Source organism: Numida meleagris, chromosome 2, assembly GCF_002078875.1.
Source record: "Numida meleagris isolate 19003 breed g44 Domestic line chromosome 2, NumMel1.0, whole genome shotgun sequence".
In the NCBI taxonomy this organism is placed as follows: domain Eukaryota; kingdom Metazoa; phylum Chordata; class Aves; order Galliformes; family Numididae; genus Numida; species Numida meleagris.
In genome coordinates, this window is record NC_034410.1 from 114,526,099 (window position 1) to 114,546,590 (window position 20,492).

At 37.7% G+C, this 20,492-nt stretch overlaps 1 protein-coding gene across 2 annotated transcripts in view; it reads left to right on the forward strand.

Annotated features, from left to right (window-relative positions):
* C2H8orf34 (chromosome 2 C8orf34 homolog) overlaps positions 1 to 20,492 on the forward strand; it is a 165,863-nt gene that overhangs the window by 46,530 nt on the left and 98,841 nt on the right. For both annotated transcript variants that reach the window (XM_021388264.1, XM_021388263.1), the window contains 2 exons: positions 12,988 to 13,016; positions 18,456 to 18,625. In XM_021388264.1, coding sequence (XP_021243939.1) covers positions 12,988 to 13,016; positions 18,456 to 18,625 — 199 coding nt within the window. The remainder of the gene's footprint in view (positions 1 to 12,987; positions 13,017 to 18,455; positions 18,626 to 20,492) is intronic.

Here is a 20,492-nt window from a genome sequence, read left to right on the forward strand (position 1 = left end):
TTGGCCTGCTGTTTATGCCTGCTTATCAAAGATTTACCACCATGCTGTGATCTTTACTGTGTTTTGATAATCTCTGTACCAAGGCAGGGAGCTCAAGTATATCTGATAGAGTGCTTGCAAGTCTACTGAACACCTACGTTATCTATACACAGATGTTATACTTGTGAAACACACAGAGGACAAACAGCAGTAGCTATAATATATGTATTTTTCTACAGTACTACTCTACAGTCTTTGTGTATTCCTAGCTGCAAGGTCACTTGAACTTATTTTCAATCTTTCTTGCTGGACTTCTGTCCTCATCGCCTCTCCCCTCTTCCGTGCCAGTCTTCCACTTTCCAACCTATTCCTCCCAGCATCAACCATGTGCAAAACTTGGGTTTTGTTTGCTTCTCCAATGACCTGTGTATTACTGAGGTGCATTTTGAACTATCAAGTTAATTATTTAGGAGAGACTTTGGTTAATGAAACAGCGTACAGGTATATACTGCATTTCCCTTATGCATATTTCATTTTCTTTAATTGAGAGGTCACTCTTTACTGCTATTACCCTTCTTCCTCTGGAGATCAGAAATAAGAGATTTTATGCTGTTTCAGGTGTGTACTCTTCTATTTACATTTCCGGCCTGTTTTCTTTTTAAATAGTTAAAATCTCCTGCATAGCTGAGGCTCTTGCTCATAAATAGACCTGTCTTAATCCCTAGTCTTCCAAGGTTAGAAAGATACATAAACAAAGATGGAAAAGTCAATGATGAGTGTTATAGGTGGGAGAAAGTAAGGATTAAATCAGTAGGAGCTTGCTTTGAAGTACATATGAAGTCTGACTGCTTTGTGAACACCTTTACATCTTTTATATGAACAACTAAGGGCTAGAGTACATAATGAAAATGTGTACGTATTTGACAGTTCACACATAGTAACAGCATTTGATGATGCTTATTGTATTCTACTTTGAGACAGGTATGTTTTCACAGTTACAAATAGACATTTATCAGAGTTAACTAACGTTTTATTAGTGTATGAATCCTTGCTGAATCCATGCGTATACTACAGATTAGATGGGAAGAAACAAATTTATCTTGCTCTGAATTTGACAGACATTCTAAGGTCAGTAAAAGGGTAGTAAGATAACAGTAACCTGAGCTATTTGGGAACCCATCTAATTCAGTTTGAGGGAACCTCAGAAATAATGATGTCTAGCTATTACCAAAAGGAAAAAAAGTATTCTTTATGTCTTAATTTAGAGGAGAAACAATCAGTTAATAAACAATCAGTAAATTAGAAAGCCAACTGCAGTCCACTAGGAAATATTGTTGTAAGGGTACCATAAAGAGTCATAGAATTGGAGACTGGTTGAGATTGGAAGAGACCTTTGGACTTCATTGATCCACCCCTTTGCTCAAGCAGGTACGCTTAGCATCAGTTTACCAGGAGCATGTCCAGAGGCCTTTTGAATATCTCCAAGAATGAAAGAGCTCTGAATCCATCCAGAGTACCTCCAGCTGATACTTATCATAATATCAGAATTAGTTGCTGTTTATGTATATAATAGCCTTGGAAGGAGAAATGTGATTCTATGGAGAAGAAGGTAAGCAACAAGAGTCAAAGTCGTAACAATAAGGATACACCTAGTTCAAAAAATGATCAGAATCTTGTTAACAAACTACTAAAATATATTCTCTGTTTATGGATCAGCCTGTGAGTGTGTAGGATGTGAGAAGATGATATACACCATGAACTACTTCAGCGTACTCAGCAGTCTCTGAAACATATTAAGATGGGTTTTCACTACTTAGCTTCTACACTATAGGAAGTTTATTAATGATTTTCAGATTGGTTATGAAAAATTTACTTGAATGGAATGCTGCTAACATCTATTAAAGACCTCTAAATTTTCCCATTGAAAACGGATATTTCTGATGCTGATTGAACTATGAATGCAACTTGCAGTACGTGTAACTAGACTTTTATCAATCACCTCTTTCAGGTGGCATTGTTTTAGGACATAATACTTTAATATTTTTTAGTCATACACACTAAGTACACTTCACTCTGTTAGCATGACTTATCCATGATCAGTCCGTGTAGTCTTAAATGTGTTCTTTTAGTTGAACCACAAAACTAGTCATCAGTATTCTGTAGAGGTTTTTTTCCTTCTGTTCAGGCTGAACTTTAAAATTGTGTTATTTTTGTGTGAGATCAATGTTTGTGATTTATTGTGAGATCGACATTTTTAGATAAGCTCAATCAAACCTTTAAGGAAGATAATTTTATCTCAGTACTGCAGCTGTTATCCAGTACTACTTTTGCTTATAAAATCCATTTGCTTTTAGTGTGATTTATGAGTGACAATACTAAATAATGATATCTTCTGAGATTGAAACAGGAAGAATGTGAACAGAATTATTGCAGCTCAATTATAAAATAGGGCTTATGTGGCAGGGAGATCGTAGTGATTTCTGTTATAATTATATTTTTTTCCTACAGATGTTAAATTTTAAATTACTGTTATTAAGGTATGTGCCATTCTGATCCAGCATGCTCGAAGTTTCAGAACTAGAGTCTCTTTTTGAGTTATAGTGTCCTTTTCTGGAACAGTATTTGACTTGCTAAAAATTTCCCTAATGCAATTGGAGAACTGGGCCTTATGTGACTTCAGTTTCATATGTGATACTTTCTAATCCTTAGAAAAAGGCAGATGGCATTCAGAGAGTAGTAGGAAGCTGGGCTATGGCTTTATGATATAATGAATCATAGAATGGCTTGGATTGGACGGGACCCTGAATACCACTGAGTTCCAACTCCCTTGCCATGGGCAGGGCTGTCACCCACCAGATCAGGCTGCCCGGGGCTCCATCCAGCCTGGTCTTAAATGACTCCTGGATTGGGGCATCCACAACTTCTCTGGGCAGCCTGTGCCTCACCACTCTCTGAGTAAAAAAATTCCTCCTAATATCTGATCTAAATATCCTCTCTTCGTTTAAAGCCATTCCCCCTTGTCCCATTGCTATGCTTAGCTAGTGACTGTTGTGGGCTACCCACCTTAACTAACTTACTGCTGTTTACACCTTTCTTTAAAACTGAGAGTTGTGAAAAATTATTCAGTGCTGATTATTCTTTTCTGAGATGAGATTGATGTAGTGTCTGGAACTCAATATTTGGTATTTTATTTGCATTTTTTTATCTTTCATTTCATGTCATTCTCTAATTCATTGCTCACCTAATCCTGAAACCGTTGTAGCCACTGAGAAAATTTGTATATAAAATTACTGCAAGTCAAAAGCACAAATTCTTTTTCTGGGAATTAATTAATTATTACTTTTTTTTTTTTTTTTAAGTCACCACTGGGAGGAGAGTTCAAATCAATGTTTCTTAGATATAGTGACTGCACTGATGTAAAGTGTGCTGCGTTGCTGGCATCTGGTGCCTTATAGATTACACTGTTTTACTTTTCCTTGAATGGATAGATGTTGGGAGAAATATTACCCTAACTCAATATGGATTCCCCTACAGAAACTTTATACATAGTTGTTTAATAATATGGGGATATATGGCATCACTGGCAACAAAAAGCACTGAATTGTTACTGGAGAAAATAGGGCTAATTTTGAAAGCTGTAAAATGACTCACTGTAAATAAATAATACAAGAATGTTTATTATGCCAGTCAATGACAAATCTATTACAGTGTTCCAGCACAGAAATGACTGAGCTGGTTTGGTTCCTGTGTACGTATTTTTGAAATCAGGGGAGACATTTTGTGAGCTTCAACAAGAGCAGCCATCTTCTATCCTTCGTAATCCAAGGTTGGTGTGAAATAGGCAATCTCCATCTACCTCATGTTTACTACATGACACATGCAGGCACAGGGGCTAGTAATTTACCATTTTGCCAACACTAGTATGGCAACCATCCTGTGCATACTGTTTTGCTATGAGAAATGCAAGTATATCTGAGGTGGTCTTGCCCACCGGTAGGGAAACGTGCTTCCCCTGATTTACTGTGGATGAGAGAATGCAATGGGGCAGTTTACTGCTGGGCAGTTGATATATGTATGATATGGTTTTTCTGTTTTCATACTCAAAGCAGCAATATTAATAATGGTAGAATAATAATGCTGTTTCTCTCCTGGTGTTTGTTACAGAACCTGTGATACACTGGGAGTTTGACAGTCCAGCCATCCACAAGTTCCCTAGCCTAGACCAATCCTAAGAATGAATTTTGTCAAATTAGTCAGGGTTGCTTTGGGGGGGGGGGAGAGAGTTTATTCTAAATTCTATATGTCAAAACCAGAATGCTTTGATAGGTATGTAGGAAAACTGGCTGTTGGGATCTCTGTGGCCATCTTCTGGATGTTTAGGAAAATGCATAACCTATTTGCAATTCCCATTGGGCTGAATAATGGTAGTATGGCATATATTTAAGTAGTAGCTTTTTTTTTCTTTTGACTAGGAATGCACTAGACTGGTAAGATGCATGCTGCGCATCTGGAAAAAATGTAAATCTTTTTTAAAAATCATCTTATTTTTATTTTGTGTTATTTCTTCCTGCAGTTATTTAAGGAGCACAAAAGTGAAAATGTTAGAGGTCTCTGAAGTTTCACCACTTATTTTTTCTCATTAGAATACCTGTTCTATAATTCAGTTATGTATAGAATATGAAGATACTGAAAGATTTTAAGTTAGGGTAAAAATCCTTGGGAATAATGCAGCAGGCGGGTAATTCATGACTTGCCATTTCAGCAAGACCTGAACTCATATAGGATGTACTGTTCTGAAAATGAATTTTATGTTGTTGAATTTTGAGCACTGAAGTCTTAAAATTGCTTTCCGCAGAAGAATAGTACTACAGAGTGGAGAAGTGTTATGTACTGCACTAATTGTATTTGTTGCAAGAGAGCAGCAGCAAATGAGACTGTTCTGGTGAGAACAGCATATGAAAGAGAGAGGCATTTTTAAAATTCAATGAATTTTTAGCAATGTGTTGTTTTTTATTTTGAAAGAAAGTTCATTTCCTGGTAAACTAAAAATTAAACAGAATGTCACAAGCAGAAGGTCTTTACTGTGGGAGATATCCCTTACAGACTGAAAAGCAAGATTTAATTTTGTTACAGCATGGTGTAGATACATTTTCGGAGGTGGCTTTTTCATCAAAGAAAGTGCTATAATGCTTAGATGGTCATTTCCATTTCTCATTTCTTACTGTTTTGCTGTTGCGAAATTGCCATAGGGATGGATGGTGGGCAACAGGAATCTAAGATGACTGTATAAAGGACAAGGAAAGGTTTTGTATATGTATGGGCAATTAAAAAAAATCCCTGCTATTTGTTTTAAAACACGTGACAAGCAGTTTAATATTTTAGGTACATAAAAGCCCTATAAGATATAAGGCTGGTAAAGTATGATATGCTTTGGGGGAATCTGCTTAACGCAGGCATGATAATACTAATTAAAATAAGTATAAGGTTGTGTTGTTATGTTGCATTGGCTTGTATATGTATTGCATTTAATCCTAGCATGCCAGAACTTTCTTGCGATTAGAAGGTTCTTTGTTCTTCCAGTTTTCTTCAAAAACTAAGCTATTGACAGAATGAGTGTTTCAGTTGTGACTGGCTGTGCCAGCACAAATGGCCCCACTCTAGATTTGCTGCAGATCAGAAATGGCAGTAGTTGTGGCTGTGGAGCGTTTCTGAAGGACTGTGAAAGTGTGTTCAGACCAATTACTTTGTTGTTCCAGCACCCTGATGGTGCAGAGAGTCATTACATTCAGAAGTAGAAACAAGTGCCCTGAATCTGTCTGTGTAATTCACTGGACAGCTGAGTGGGCTGTGTACTTGTGAAGCCTGATCAAAATTCAACAACCTTAATTAATTGCCAGAGGGAGGATTTTTAAAGACATAAAATTGGTAGTTAGAGAGCTAGCTAAATTCCCGCTGTAAACCTTGCCTGTGAACCTTAGCTGATGGTGGCAAGCAAAAGCTCTCATCCCTTTAGTCAGAACACTGTACTTTCTTTTTTATTTTTTTCCAAAAAGAATCGTAGGACTACTGTGTGGCTGTCAGTCATATTATGACATAAAACTATAGCAAGTGTTGTCAGTGAGAAACAGCTGCTCTGAGAAAAAGACTTAAGTATACTTCTTTATTTCTGAAGGATTTGCATATGACATCAGAAATCTTTCTCCAGCAAAGGGAGGAGAACTTTATCTACATTCCCCTTCTTATCCGCTGCTCAGTTGCTTGAGGCAGAATAAAATGATGAAGCAGCACTAAAACTTCCTTTCTCTACATTCAGTATCATGAAGGGTCCTGCTTTAAATGCTTTAAACTCACAGAAGTCAGAAGTAGTTGCCCCTAGTAATTTGTAATCTAGGAATATAAAAGCTTTTGGATTCAAGCTTGAACAAACTGGGTATGCTAGCTTTTCTGGTATTGGAGCTTTGATGATTAGTATTAAGTTGTCATAAGAAGAAGGCAGCAGTTTGAAGAAGGAACTAAAATGCTAGGTATGAAGTTTTTAGTGTGGATGTCTTGGCTAAACCTGAAGCATAACTGTTCTCTATTTAAAGCAATTTCATGGAATACAGTGTCCCTTTGGACTCTATATTTTGTGATCTTTACAATGTTTTCCTATTTACAATATATAAAGTACTTTCTTCTGTTGTATCAAAGCCGCATAGAAACATTAGCAATAACTATAACAAGGTACAGAGAGCATAACCAATAATTTGCTGTCAGATATACAAAATCAAGTGAAAAGTGATTTATTTGAAAAACGAGATATTAGCAGTTATAGGAATCAGGAATAACAACGTTTTTACCATTACTTTGTAAGAATTATTATTTTTTTTAAGTATTCACTGTTCTGCTTGAAAACTATGTAGCTTACAGTACCAAAAAACCATGAGTTTGCTAAGAGTTAAGAGAATAATGGAAATCCTAATTACCCTTGTATGGTAATCATGAATATCAGTTTCTCTAGTTGCATTTCCAGGACTCTGGAATTAAGAAGTTTTTCTTTCAGTGTTGCAGTAGTATATGCAATGGGATTAATTCTGTTTCATCAGCTAATATTCTTTTCTACAGTCATCCCAGTTTTTACTTGAAGAATCACTTTATGAAAACTAGAGTCTGTATTACTCACCTACACCCAAAAAAAACACCTCAGTCTTAGGATTTTTTGTCTAGTGCACACAGGGTGCCAGTGCCTGCTCCTCTCAATTTCAGCAATGCAGTTTTGTTTGGCAGCTGAAAAAGAGAATTGGTAGAAGACACTTAGTGCAGTAGTGTCTTGGGATGAAGTGAGCACCTTTTTATGGCAAAATTTATCCTGTTATTTGCTGATGGAGTTGCATTATCAGTAGCTGCTGAACGGCTGTTAATGTTAGAATCACAGAATCATTTGAGTTGGAAGGGACCTTTAAAGGCTGTCTGCAGAGATGAGGCATCCACCACCACTCTTCTGGGCAGCCTGTGCCAGTGCCTCACTACCCTTATTTGAAAAAATATCTTCCTTACATCCAGTCTAAATCTTCCCTTCTTTAGTTTGGAAGCATTTCCCCCTGTCCTGTAACAACAGATCCTGCTAAAGAGTCTGTCCCTTTCTTTTTCATAGCCACCATTTAGATACTGACAGGCTGCTCTCAGGTCTCCCTGGAGCCTTCTCTTCTCCAGCCCCAGCTCTGAACAGCCCCAGCCCTTTCAGCCTGTGCTTGTAGAGGAGGTGTTCCATCCCTTGGATCATTTTTGTGGCCCTCCTCTGGACGTGTTCTAGCAAGCCCATACCTCTCCTCTACTGAGGACTCCACATGTGGATGCAGTACTACAGGTGAGATCTCACCTGCCCAAAGGGGCAGGATCACCTCCCTTGACCTGCTTGACCACGCTTGTTTTGATGCAGCCCAGGATATAGTTGGCTTTCTGGGCTGCAAGGGCACATTGCTTGCTCACGTCCAGCTTGCCAGTACCCCCAGGTACTATGCACGGCTGTGTTCTGTTTTTACATCCTTCAGCTTGTACTGATAGTGGATGTTACCACTACCCAGGTGGAAGACTTTGCACTTGGATTTGCTGAACCTCATAACGTTCACCTGGGCCCGCTTCTTGAGCCCGTATAGATTTCTCTGGATGGCATCTCATCCCTCAGGTGTGTTGACTGCACCGCACAGCTTGGTGTCATCTGCAAACTTGCTGAGGATGCACTTGATCCCACTGTCACTTAATTGATGAATATGTTAAAGATCTCTGAGGGACACCGCTTGTCACTGATCTCCATCCAGACATTTAGCCACTGACCACCCCTCTGGGTATTATCTCGTAACCAGTTCCTCATCAATCAGACAGTCCACCCATCTAATCTGTATCTTTCCAGTTTGTAGAGAAGGATGTTATGGGGGACCGTGTCAAAGGCCTAGCTGAACTGAAGTCAAGATAGATGACATCCTCCCTTGTCCACTGGTACAATTACGCCATCATAAAGAGCAACAAGGTTGGTCAGGCAGGACCTGCCCTTGGTGAAGCCAAGCTGGTTATCCCATATCACCTCACCTTCCATGTACCTTAGCAAAGCTTCTAGGAGGTTCTGCTCTATGATCTTCCCCAGCACAGAGGTGAGGCTGACAGGTTGGTAGTTCCCTGTGTTATACTTCATACCCTTCTTAAAAATGGCTGCTGTGTTGCCTTTTTTTGGTCACCAGGGACTTCACCTGACCACCATGACATTTTGAATATAATCAAGAGTTGCTCACCAACAACCAGTTGGCTTCTGCCAAATTCCCTCAGGACTCTGGGATGCATCTCATCAGGACCCCTAGACTTGTGGATGTTCAGGTTTCTCAGGCAGTTGCAAACCTGATCTTCGCTTAAAGTGGGAAGAGCATCATTCCCAGTTCCCACCTTCTGAACCATCTGCTTGAGGGCTGTGTGTAGAGCAGTGAAGACTGAGGCAAAAACGTTCTTCTCCTTGTCTGTTGTTACCAGCCTGCCTATATTACTCACTAGGAAGGGTACACCCTCCTGGACTTCACTTTTCCAACTGATGTACCTATAGAAGCCTTTCTTATCCTTCTTTGCTCTCCCTGCTAAGTCTAGTTGCAGTCGGGCTTTGGTCTTCCTGACCCCACCCTTACATAGTTTAGCAGCATTCCATGCTACCTGTCTCTCCTTTCTCTGCCTGTACATTTTCTTCTTTCTCTCCAGTTTGACCAGCATGCTCTGTTCAGCCGTGCTGAATTTCCTTTCCAGACTTCCTCCATCTGGGGATGGAGAACTCTTGTGCCTTAAGGAAAGCTTTCTCAAAGGTCTGTAAGCTCTGCTCCTCTTCCTTGTCCTTGAGGACAGATTCCCTGGGGGTTTTGTTGACTAACTCCCTGAAGACTTGAAAGTTAGCTTTCCTAAAACTAAGCTTCCTGATTTTACTCTTTGCCTGTCCAATATTCCTCAGGAGTGGGAATTCCACCATTGCATGGTCACTACAGCCCAGGCAGCCTCTGATCCTGATGTCACTAGTCAGTTCACTCACATTGGTGAGCAACAGGTCCAGCATTGCATCCCTCTGATGGTGCTTTCTATTACCTGGCTCAGGAAGTTATCCTTGGTACATTCCAGGAGCCTACTGGATTGCCTACAGCTTTCCGTGCTACTTTTTTCCAGCTTTTTGGCCGAGGTGGCTTTCCACCTGTGGCCTAGGTGGACCCCAGAAGCCATCAGAACAGGCACTGAGTAAACCATGTCTCTCTCCATTAATTGGAGGAGATGGTTTGAGATATATATGTATATATAACTGGAGTGAGATTAAAGGCAGCAAATAAGACCAAATGCTGTCCAACCAGTTTATTGCAAAATCTAAGCAGCTAAGGAATGTGGGGAAGATGGGGAATTTAGTGATAGGAAAGAGAGAAATCCTGGAGAATGGTTTATAAAGTGAGGATAGTCACCATTAGGGATCCAGTGGCATCTTGTTGGTTCATAGGGGGCTGCAAGTCTGTCAGTGACATCTTGTTTACCTGCATGGCTGCAGTTCGGTGAAGGTGGTACCCGTTCTACCTTGGAATTCTTCAGGTTTTTATCCTCTTCATACTGTCATTTTGTTTGTCAGGGGGCACTTCTGTTTGGTTCATTAGGGGCGATGACAGTAGTTGCTTTAGTTGTCAGGGGCAACAACATGTTCATTGTACATGCCCCTCCCATTGGGTAATCGGGAGTTGGTTACGCAGTTGTTGCATGGTGGGCTGCTGGGTATGCACATTGACTGTATGGTGGTCCTCTCCTCTGAGATGACCCCCATAAATCAGCTTGGATGCCCAAAAGGAGCAAGAGCCAAAAATGGTTTCTCCTGGTTGCCTAGCTGCATGTGTTTCTCTTACTACTGTGATCGTGATAACTATTAAACACAAAAGCAGGTTGTCAAGCAGGTTATGTCTCAGACGGGTGCTGCTGAACAAGTTTTGAGCCAAAAATTGTTTCACCTTCTGACAACCTCTTAGCCACGTATTTATCAGATGGGTTTTCCTCGTCCTCTCAGTATCCTTTTCTGCCACTGAAGGGATAAAAGAAAACACTACCTACACTCCTGCACCATTCATTAACAGCCCAGTCACTCTGAAGTCCCTTTTGATAGCCCACAGGCTTCTTTCAGCAACTTCATCACTGCCAGCTTGAACTATCAGGCTGTTGTTAATGGGCCTTAAGCCGTAACATAAAGATCTTCATGAATGACAGTACGGTAAATCCCACCTGCAGTAGGATCACTATACCAAGATTACTGTAACAATCTATGGATTTTTTTATTAGAATCCACTTTTTTTTTTTCCTCTTTATTCCGCATTAGAGAGAGAGATGAGAAGATTTTTCAGGCTTGGTTCTGTGATTGCAAAGATAAGTTTTCTAATCTTTAAAAATCTTGTTTTGGTAAGATGTCCTCAGATACTGCAATATGTCTACTTGCTTATCTAAGAAATATAGTTAGTTTGACGTCAAGCTACTGTTTGCAATTTGGCAGGAAGGAATCATGAGGTATTCTGGTAAGTTGAATAACTGGGTTTAACTCTCTTCTGCATTCAGAGTAAATTTTGGGAAAATGATGGGACTTTATTAAAAAAGCATTGCAGTAAGAGCACTACTTCAAACTCTTGATTTTTTTTCAGTTCTCTGTGTCTGAATGTGACCATCAGATGAGTTGGTAGACCTTTTTGGGTGGAGCACATTGTTGTACACATGATTTTTCCCATTTGCCGATCTTTGATTACCAGCATAAGCAGTAGAATAGTGAAAACATTTGGCATTTTTTGGAATGGAGTCTTGCAAATGACAGGTTTACCTTTTGTAGTTTCCTTTGCCGTACTTGGAAAAAAAAAGTTCTTAATCAATGAGCCGACACAGTGAAAAATTGTTCTTTTTTATTCATACTTCAAATTCTAACAGTCATTCTGTGTTCTGTAACAATCTGCTTATTTTCTGACTCCTGGATTTGCTGTCAGGTTTCAACACAGAATTCTGCTTTTCACAGAGCATCCTCTGAGAAAGTACATGGAAAGGGGACCACCCTCTAATCTGAGGAAATAAACCTGTATCAAAACAAAATGAACGTTCATAAAATTATAGGAACTTGCTGAGGCAAGATTGTTTGTCTGTTTGAAGAGAATGTCTGTGGCTGTAAAGTAGTTTGACCTTGGTTGTGCAAAATAAACCAAATGTGATGGAGAGCTGTTTTTTGGAAATCAGGGTTTCAAGACTGATATAAAGAGAACACTGATTTGCATTTTTTTACTGCTTCCAAGAGAGCATTTATCTGCTCTCTAGTAAATGCTCATGCAACTTTGGGGATTGAAGAAATGAGATTTCATAACACATTAAGGTCCTCTTCCGCACTGGTGCAACCTGCTGATTATACTGCATGAACCTTAGTGTAGTATCTGGCCTGAATAAAAGTCTTAAGTTATTAAAACAGATTAATAACTGTGAGGAGTGGAAGTGTTAGACAAATAGATCTTGTTCAATATAATCTACTTTGTTGCTGTTGAATGACTGAAAATATTGATAACTCCTTGCATATTTCTTATGGATTGATTAAGTCTTAAAATTCTAACTGAAATTCTCTAAGCACTTTATTTAAAAATTTAAATATTCATGAGGAAGTAATCTAAATTAAGAATTAGCCACACAGAGTTAATGTTTAAATGTACGATATTAAAAAAAAAAAAGAATTAATGTAATTTAGGTATACCAAATAGTGAGAAATGAAAACATTACAGAAAAAGACTTTTACTGCTGCAATTTTTAGTGTGATTTTAGAAAGAACAGTTCTCTGTTCAGCTGAAATTATGTATTTTGCTATATCACTAGTTGTAATCCGTAGAAGATGTTTTGACTACACTACATGAATTAGTAAATAACTTCTAAGTATTCAGGCACTGGCAGAAAGGACAAAAACAAACAAGTTATTTAGAGGAATTGAAAAAACTGTTTTGCATTGCACTGTGAAATTTTACAATGAGATTTTACTCTCTTTAGGTTTCTTTGTTTTTCATAAAAATACTTTTACATTGAACCATGGAAAAAGAGAGGGACATCATACTCATTTTCCCCTGTAATTGCGCTATGATACTGTGCATGTTGGTCAAGGAGAGATTTGTGTGAGAATGTGCCCGTACATAATTATTAAGCTGATATTTTAATTTTAGAAAACAAGTAGAAGAAGTGTACTTAAGCTCATTGTCACTTTGCTAGCGCATCTACTGTATCTATCCATAATGCTTTTAAAACTCATGTTGATAATATTGCAGCTTGGGAAAGTTAAGAGTATACTTGTTTCTGGACAATTTCACAAGTGGAACAAAATATGATACGCTGTATGGTACAGATGTGCTCAGAGAATAATATGGAAACTTTTCAGAGTAAGCCTTACTTTTATTTACTATAGTAAAATACATTTCTAGAAAGAAAGTTTCTAATTTTTTCTTTTTTTAAATCTGTTTTTTTTTTTTTTTTCAGGCATTGCTATTTCTGATGAACTTGATAAGGTAAGATTTACTGTATGCCTAACGAAAAGTACAAACAGGCAGATGACTGTGATAAATTTAGGCAATATGAGCTACATCTTCCTGTCAGGTTTAGAGGTTTGGGTATAAAAAACGATATGGGTAAGTACTGTACTTCTTGACACATTAAGAGCTTGATCCAGGTCAGGCTGTCAGTTATGCCACTGAGATTTAAGGCACTCTTAATGAGGCTGTGAGGCTTTTGATCTTGGTACCATCTTTGCTTAATGTAGTCTGTTGGGTTACTTTAATGGTGTACTTTTAGAACCATTTTGTTTTGAATATCTTTTATTCATGAAGTTATATCACTGGGTAGGTTTTGTACTATTAGATATTATAATTTGAGGAAATATTTAGGAACTTTTTTACTCTGATCAGGAAGGTACAAGCCATAAAGGTCAGTCTTCACTTTCTTACAGAATGCGCCATACAATGCTCTCTCTTTTATTGCCATTTTGATGTATTACATCATTAACATGAATTTTTATTTTAGCTGTAATGAACTCTATGCTGAAGCAGTAATCCTGCTAATTTATAAATGTTCAAAAGGAAACAGAACACCTTTCCCTTTCCTATTCTTACCCCTGAACAGCACTGCACTTACAGTGCCAAGACTAATGACAAAAAGTATTGCTATCATAGAGATAAGATCTAAGGGAATCATAGAATCAGCTAGGTTGGAAAAGACCTACGAGATCATCCAGTCCAACCATCCACCTACCACCAATAACCCCACTAAACCATGTCTCTCAGCACTATATCTAAATGTTTCTTGAATGTAATGTAAGACACAGGATTGACTTGAAATAATAGACAATCTTTAAAATGTATTACTTTCTCTTGGTAAGATGAGGGCACAATCCCTTTTTTTTTTTTTTTTTTTTTTTTTTTTAACAAAAGTGCCTATGAAATACCTAGGCATGTGGAGCTGCCAATTCAAAACCATGGCTTTTATTTATCATTTAGGCCTTGGTCTTGCTGGATCGTAGTCTTGCTGGATCTCAGTTTTGCTGTATCTGTATAAGCCTCCTGTCCTGCCATTACCTTAACTGTGCTTAGAAATGCTGAGAAATACGACTAGCCAAGCCCTTCCATTACAACCCATTCCTTTACGAGTACTTGTGAAGAACTGATATTCATTTAGCTTTTGTTTAAAAAAATAATTTAAAAAAATCAACGGAACTAGTAAAAGCTGCTTTGGGGTAGGGGAAGGACATTTTGAGCTAGAGCCTATTATCATGTACTTTTCTCCATGTATAAGATAAATTTCTGTGTGAAAATCTATATTTTTTTCCAAGACAATTGATTATTGTTCAAAAAACATTTATGTTCTGGAATGTAATAATTTAGTGTGAAAATTGAGATGGAGAACATCATTACTGAATTTCCTTATGTTGCAATTTGTGTGAACAGTTGATTTTCCTTTCATTACCAAATACTTTATTGTTTATGATTTAAAATAGGTAATGTTTTAGCATAAAACTATATGTTATACTAAATACAGTTAAATGCATACACTGCCTGATCTTTACTATAATTTGACAGTATTGCATTTGACTTTACATCTGATGAGGACAGGCAAAGTGAATGCTCTTGAAATAAAAGAAATATTTGAAGAATTAAAGAATTATATATATTTAATATATATTATATATTTAAAAAATAAAAATATTTAAAATATTTAAACTCTTAACATACTTCCTTTGTACAGCCATGTTCAAAGGAAATGAAAATCTGTAGTGTTTGTTTCCATGAGCGTAAGTGAACATTAGTACTCTTTCTTGTTTTGTCCTTTAAAGGATGTAAAGGACTTTGTCCTTCTAATGGATGTAAACGTTACACCTGTATGAAGTTGGGCATGGGTAGGACCACTCTATGAAGTGGAACAGTCTAAATTCATGTTGTTAAACTCTCTTTCCCTCTACAGCAGGGCAGGTACATGCATGAAACATAGCCGAGTTCATTGTAATTCCCTTCCCAGAAGTACGTGCTGATACTACAGCTTCCTTATCTAGCTTGCAGCAGTACTGAATATTTTTTTCAAACCGCACTCAGATCCGGGTTTTGGATCAGGTGCATGTGTTAGGTCCATGCTCTGCACTGGAGTCCTTTATAAAATTCACATTACTTAGATGTCATGAGAGGCATAAAATTAATTACTACAACTAAACTTAATTACTACAAAGACCAAAAATACTTTCTTTTTAAATAGAAGATAAGATTTTCACATAATCGTAGTATTCCATGGATTGGTGCTTTACTTGAGCTTCTTGTTGCAGAGCTCTCACAGATGATGTGATGCCTGCTATACAATTGTGAGATTTGACTGGAGTTTCAAACTTTTTTTTCAGTCAACGTAAACATTAAGAATGGGAAGTCACCTATGTATCAGAGATCCAGAATCAGCCAGGAGTAAACATGATTTATTAGATAAATCATACTGGATTTTGACTCTCAAGGTCATTCAGACGTTTTTTTCCGTGCTGTGTCTAGGGTGTACTTTCTTCTTATGTGGAGTATTAATGCAATGAACATAGGTTAAAATTAATAAAGTAGAGGAAATAACTAGGTCATCAAAACAAATTTGTGCTCACCCAAAAGTCTTTGTCACTGTGGAAGTTCCCTCAAAATCCATTTGGCAGTTAAGAATACAGTGTTTTTAAAGCTACGCTTACATAAATGGATACACAAACATTGCTGTGCTCCCTGATAGGGGGTACATATTGCAACCACATCTCGAGTCAATCTGAGGATGAGATTTAGCTGTCCTCTAGCCTTCCTCTCCTTCTGTTTTCTACATAAAGGAGGTATGAGTTTGTTAAGTGGGTAAATGCTGATAGGAATGATATGTGGATGATACTGGACTGCACCATAAAACAGCCCTCTAGGTTAATTTAGTGTAGATTTAAATACCTACATGTGCTTCTGTGCACACTGATGTCACTATCAGTCTCTTCATTTATTTATGGAGGACTATAAATTGAAAATCAGTTAAGATTCTAAGGTTTACAGTTTAAAAATATATATAAAAACTTGACTGAGAACAGAATACTTCAATCAAATTTATTAAAGCTTTTGAAATAATGTGCCAAGTAAATGCCTCAGTGTTCTCAGTAGAGCTGTCTCTGATCCTCATTTACTGTTTTCACTGTCATTGCTTATGTAGTAGAAAGAAGAAAATAAATTAGGTCACTGAAACTGTGGTGCACTAATTAACAAGATTCAAAAGTGAAAGCAAGGTAATAAAGTGAGGCAAAGCATGACTATGTAATGTAAATTACACTTCTGTTAAGCAGAGTATGAAAGTACTACTTTAGTCCCTGAAATGTCTAGAGAAGAAATCAGCATAACAAGGACAGAGACAGCATTCGTTTTTTACTTATTCATAGGCTGGTGTAGTGCAGTGTCTGGAAAAAGCCTCATTACTGAAAAAGAGACAAATTTTTAGGTGTTCTTCCTCTATCAAGTAGGTAACTGGCAGCTTTTAGCAAGATTGACGCTGCTGGTTGTTGCAAGTCTAACTAGCAGCAACAACCTTTTAAAATTCATTATTAGAAATTACATAGGGAGAAGGGGAAGAGAGAAAATGACTACAGTAGCAGAAATAAATTTCAGAAGGGGCCAAATAGTTCTTACTGAAATAAACTAATGTGGGTACCTTGTATTGTGGGCTGTGGAATAATCCTTTTTCCTAGCTTATAGGCTTCATATTGATAAGCACACCTGCAGTAGCTAACACCTGTCAAGTGACCAGAGTCCACTGTCTACGTTACACGACTATGGCACAGCAGTAGACAGATCCATAAAACATATATTTTTATGTACATAAAAGAAAAACACCAGTGTTTAGATATTCCAAAACTTTTGTAGTCATGGTGTTTTCCTCAGATGTCTCTCTTCTGTGTTGACTGCATTGACTTTTCAGTGGCCATACCTTGCAGAAAATGGGCATTGTGTGAAAAGAGAATTTAGTTGTCTGGGCACGTCTATATAGAGACTAGAGTGGGATAATGCACTCATAGGCACATTGCAGAAAACAAAATAACAAGGATGAGTGAATGTAATCCATGGCATATTTTGTATTTGGCTCTGTCAGATGGAAGCTTTTGGAATTTGGCTGAGCAAAACTACAGCATCTAGCCGGGCTTATATAAATGTATTCATATGAAAGCAGCTTACACATAGTTTTTTGTTTGTTTTGTTTCAGTAGACCTATACTTCAGACTGGGCTTTTACCATATCTGTATCAGTTAGAAAGGGACTTCAAAATTGTTTTATCGAAGATAAGAAAATGTGGTTGTTTGGCTAAGTAATCACTGGACAGTAGTTTTTCCAGAAGCTCCTTGCTTAGAAATTGTTGTTTTATGGAAGGAATATTTGTTTAGACATTGAGGTAGGTAACAGCCAAAAGGGTTTGTTTTCTTATTTTTTTCTCTCATTAAAGGATAGGAATACCTCACTATGCTAGTGAGAAAAGCTGTATTTGAAATGTCTTTGTTATCCTGGAAAAGGATTTACTAAAACAAAATGAGTATTCGTGCTCCACTGTATCACTGTATCTACTTTTTGTATCTATGCTTTTTTTTTAGTTTGATTACACTGTAGTACGTGACCCTTTCCCTACAACCTTTCTCATGACACGGATAAAAGAGACTCTCACTGCTTTGCAACAGCTTTTTCCTACAATTTCTAGGTGCATTTTGTTTCCTAACCTAAATTCCTAATATAATGATGCAAATCACCACTATTGAAATAAATATTCTAGTTGCGTTTTGCTTGCTTCTTGTAATCCTCTTCAGCTTTTTCCAGTAAGTGGTTAAAAACATGAGTGCTAGTTTCAGAAATGCATTTTATTAAAATGTTAATACCATTTTCAGAATTGAAGGATACATTATGTAAATCCCAGCAGGGTTATTTTTAAAATGCCAAATGCAGATGTATTTATTAGTTTTGCATTAATTCATAATGCAAATGGGAGAGATGCTATTAATCTACAACAGTCTTTTGGTGGTGGGGATGTTCATTATGCAAGTGACCTCATCTGTTGCTTAGCCTAACAGACATACCCATTGGAACCCATATGGGTTCCAAGAGTTGTGCATTTATTTAATAATTCATGATAATAATTTTTCATGAAAAATGATAAATTCCAGATTTCTACAGTTGATATTGAGAAGCGAGGAGAGATTTGAGACCCAGGGTGGGCAAATCTCTCTTGGAATTTTATTAATGGAGAATGTCTTTTCATTAGTCTGTGATTCTTTCTGGGTGCTACTTAGACCTCTGACATTTTAACATTTTGTATAATTTTTCTTTTTTAATGAAGAATTTTATTGTCTGTCTTATTTTCGGATTTACATGTGCAGTTGAGAGCAAGTAGTGCAGTGTTTTGGTTTTTTGTTTGTTTTTATTTCTTTTTAGGAAACAACAGGTTTTAATACCCCCCTTCTCAGACCTCGTGTGATTGGAGAATGGATTGGTCGTGAAGAGAATGATGCCGATCCCCTGGCTGCTGAGATGCTGCAGCCACCAATTCCAAGAAGTAAAAATGAGCAGTGGGACAGTGAGGATAGCAGCAGTCCTGGTGGAAGGTAGAATTTTCATTCTGCATAGAAAATTGTTAATTTGTTTAGGCAAACTTTCTTTGTTATGCCCTGTTTCTGTGGGTGGAACACAGGACTTTTAAATTCCCATATCGTGGTATAGCATCATGCACAATAAATAGTAGACACTGCTATGTGACTAGGTTCCCCTAGTGCTTCTGCATACGATTGGCTTTATACTCATTAGCAATCCCATGGTTTGATTCTCATGCATAAACCTAAGTGTGTATGTGCATGTTAAAAGCTTGTGCGCTGCCTCCATTAATAACCTAAACCCCTACTGTTCTCCATCAGCTCTGTAACTTTTCTCTTTGGTTTTAACTAGTACACTGACTGCAGCAGACACCTTCTTACTGCTCTTTTAAGGGTGAAGAAACTCTCTGATTACCCTTTGAAAAGGTCTAAAGTATGCCTTCACTATTTCTGTCATATGACCCCTCCATTGGAATTCAATTCCTTGTCACAGGGAAACTAGTATTTCACTTGCTGTAATCTCAGAGGCTGCATTTATTAACTTTCCATTCATGTTGGAAATGTTTGTTATCCATAAGCACTTCTTAACTACTTTTAATTAGTGTATTGTGGGGGAAGGTGTAAATACTACAATTTCCAAGTAGCAGCAGCAGGTAGTAATGATCCCTCAGCCAGACTTGGGACTGGAACCAATAGAACTCAAATGCAGTCTCTCCACTGCAGTTCCTGGAAAAGTAGTGGAGTCAGCAACTGTCATTGCAGTCTGATTGTGAGGGCCTGGGTCTCTATGTTTTCTATTCAGCAGTCCAGTAAGGGCACTGAATAAAGATTTGTTACACGTTGTAGAGGAAATTGTGTCCCTTATCTCTATAGGAGGGAACAGAAATAAGCTGATTTCTAGATGGGAGCAAAGAGATTTAGTTCTGAGCATTCCTCTCTGTCGCTACTGTAAGGGAATAATAACATGTGATGAAGGACTATACAGAAGTGCTGATGGTGACCCTATTGGTACTGAGCTCCTTTTTCAGAAATTCAGGAACCAAGAAAATAGGATTATACTCCATGTCATTGTGAGTAGTTTTTTTTTTTTTTTTTTACATGAAAAGTTATTGCTGATATTCTGAGAAGAAGCATGGCCCTTGGGGAAACTTCCTTAAGGGATAATGTGTGTACACAGTGGAGAATTTGGGTGATTTTTAATATGATGTTCTTGTTTCTCAAAGCCTGAAATGAACTAAAGCTCACAGAGGCTCCATCAGGAACCACATTCTAAACTCAAAGCCTGTTCTTCATCCCCAAAGTCCGCTCTGTCATATTAGGGTTTATCTTTGCAAGGGAACATGAACTGCTGATTATAGTGCATTTCATACATTTGCAAAAGATCCATCTTCCTGCAAAAGGCTATAAAACAGTCTAAGGTGTTCCCATTGTTTTAATCTAAGATTGGAAAGAATCAGAAGTTGGTAACTACAGCAATTCCTGCCTTAGGCCCTTCTGCTCACTCTACAGTTCCAAGTCTTTTATGTCTTTTACAGTTCTTAGTCTTTTATGTAGGTTAGGGACACGAGTCAAGAAACCACAATGAAGACTGTTGTAACTATGTAGTCCTTAATCCTGTGCAATTGTGATAATGTAACTACACAGGGCAGAGCTTGTTTTGTTCTCAGTTTTCCTGCTGTGTGACCAGTGCCTTAAAAATACCTATTAGTAATTGACATCCTGTTGTGCTTATGTAAATTGTTTAAACTTTATCAAATGACTGTAGAGTCAATGGGAATTTTCCATCATCATTCAATCAAAGCTTTAGGTAAGAATTGAAAGCAAAAACTGGTTTATAACATCCAAAGATCAGTGAGTGAGTGATAACTAGCAGGTTTATGTG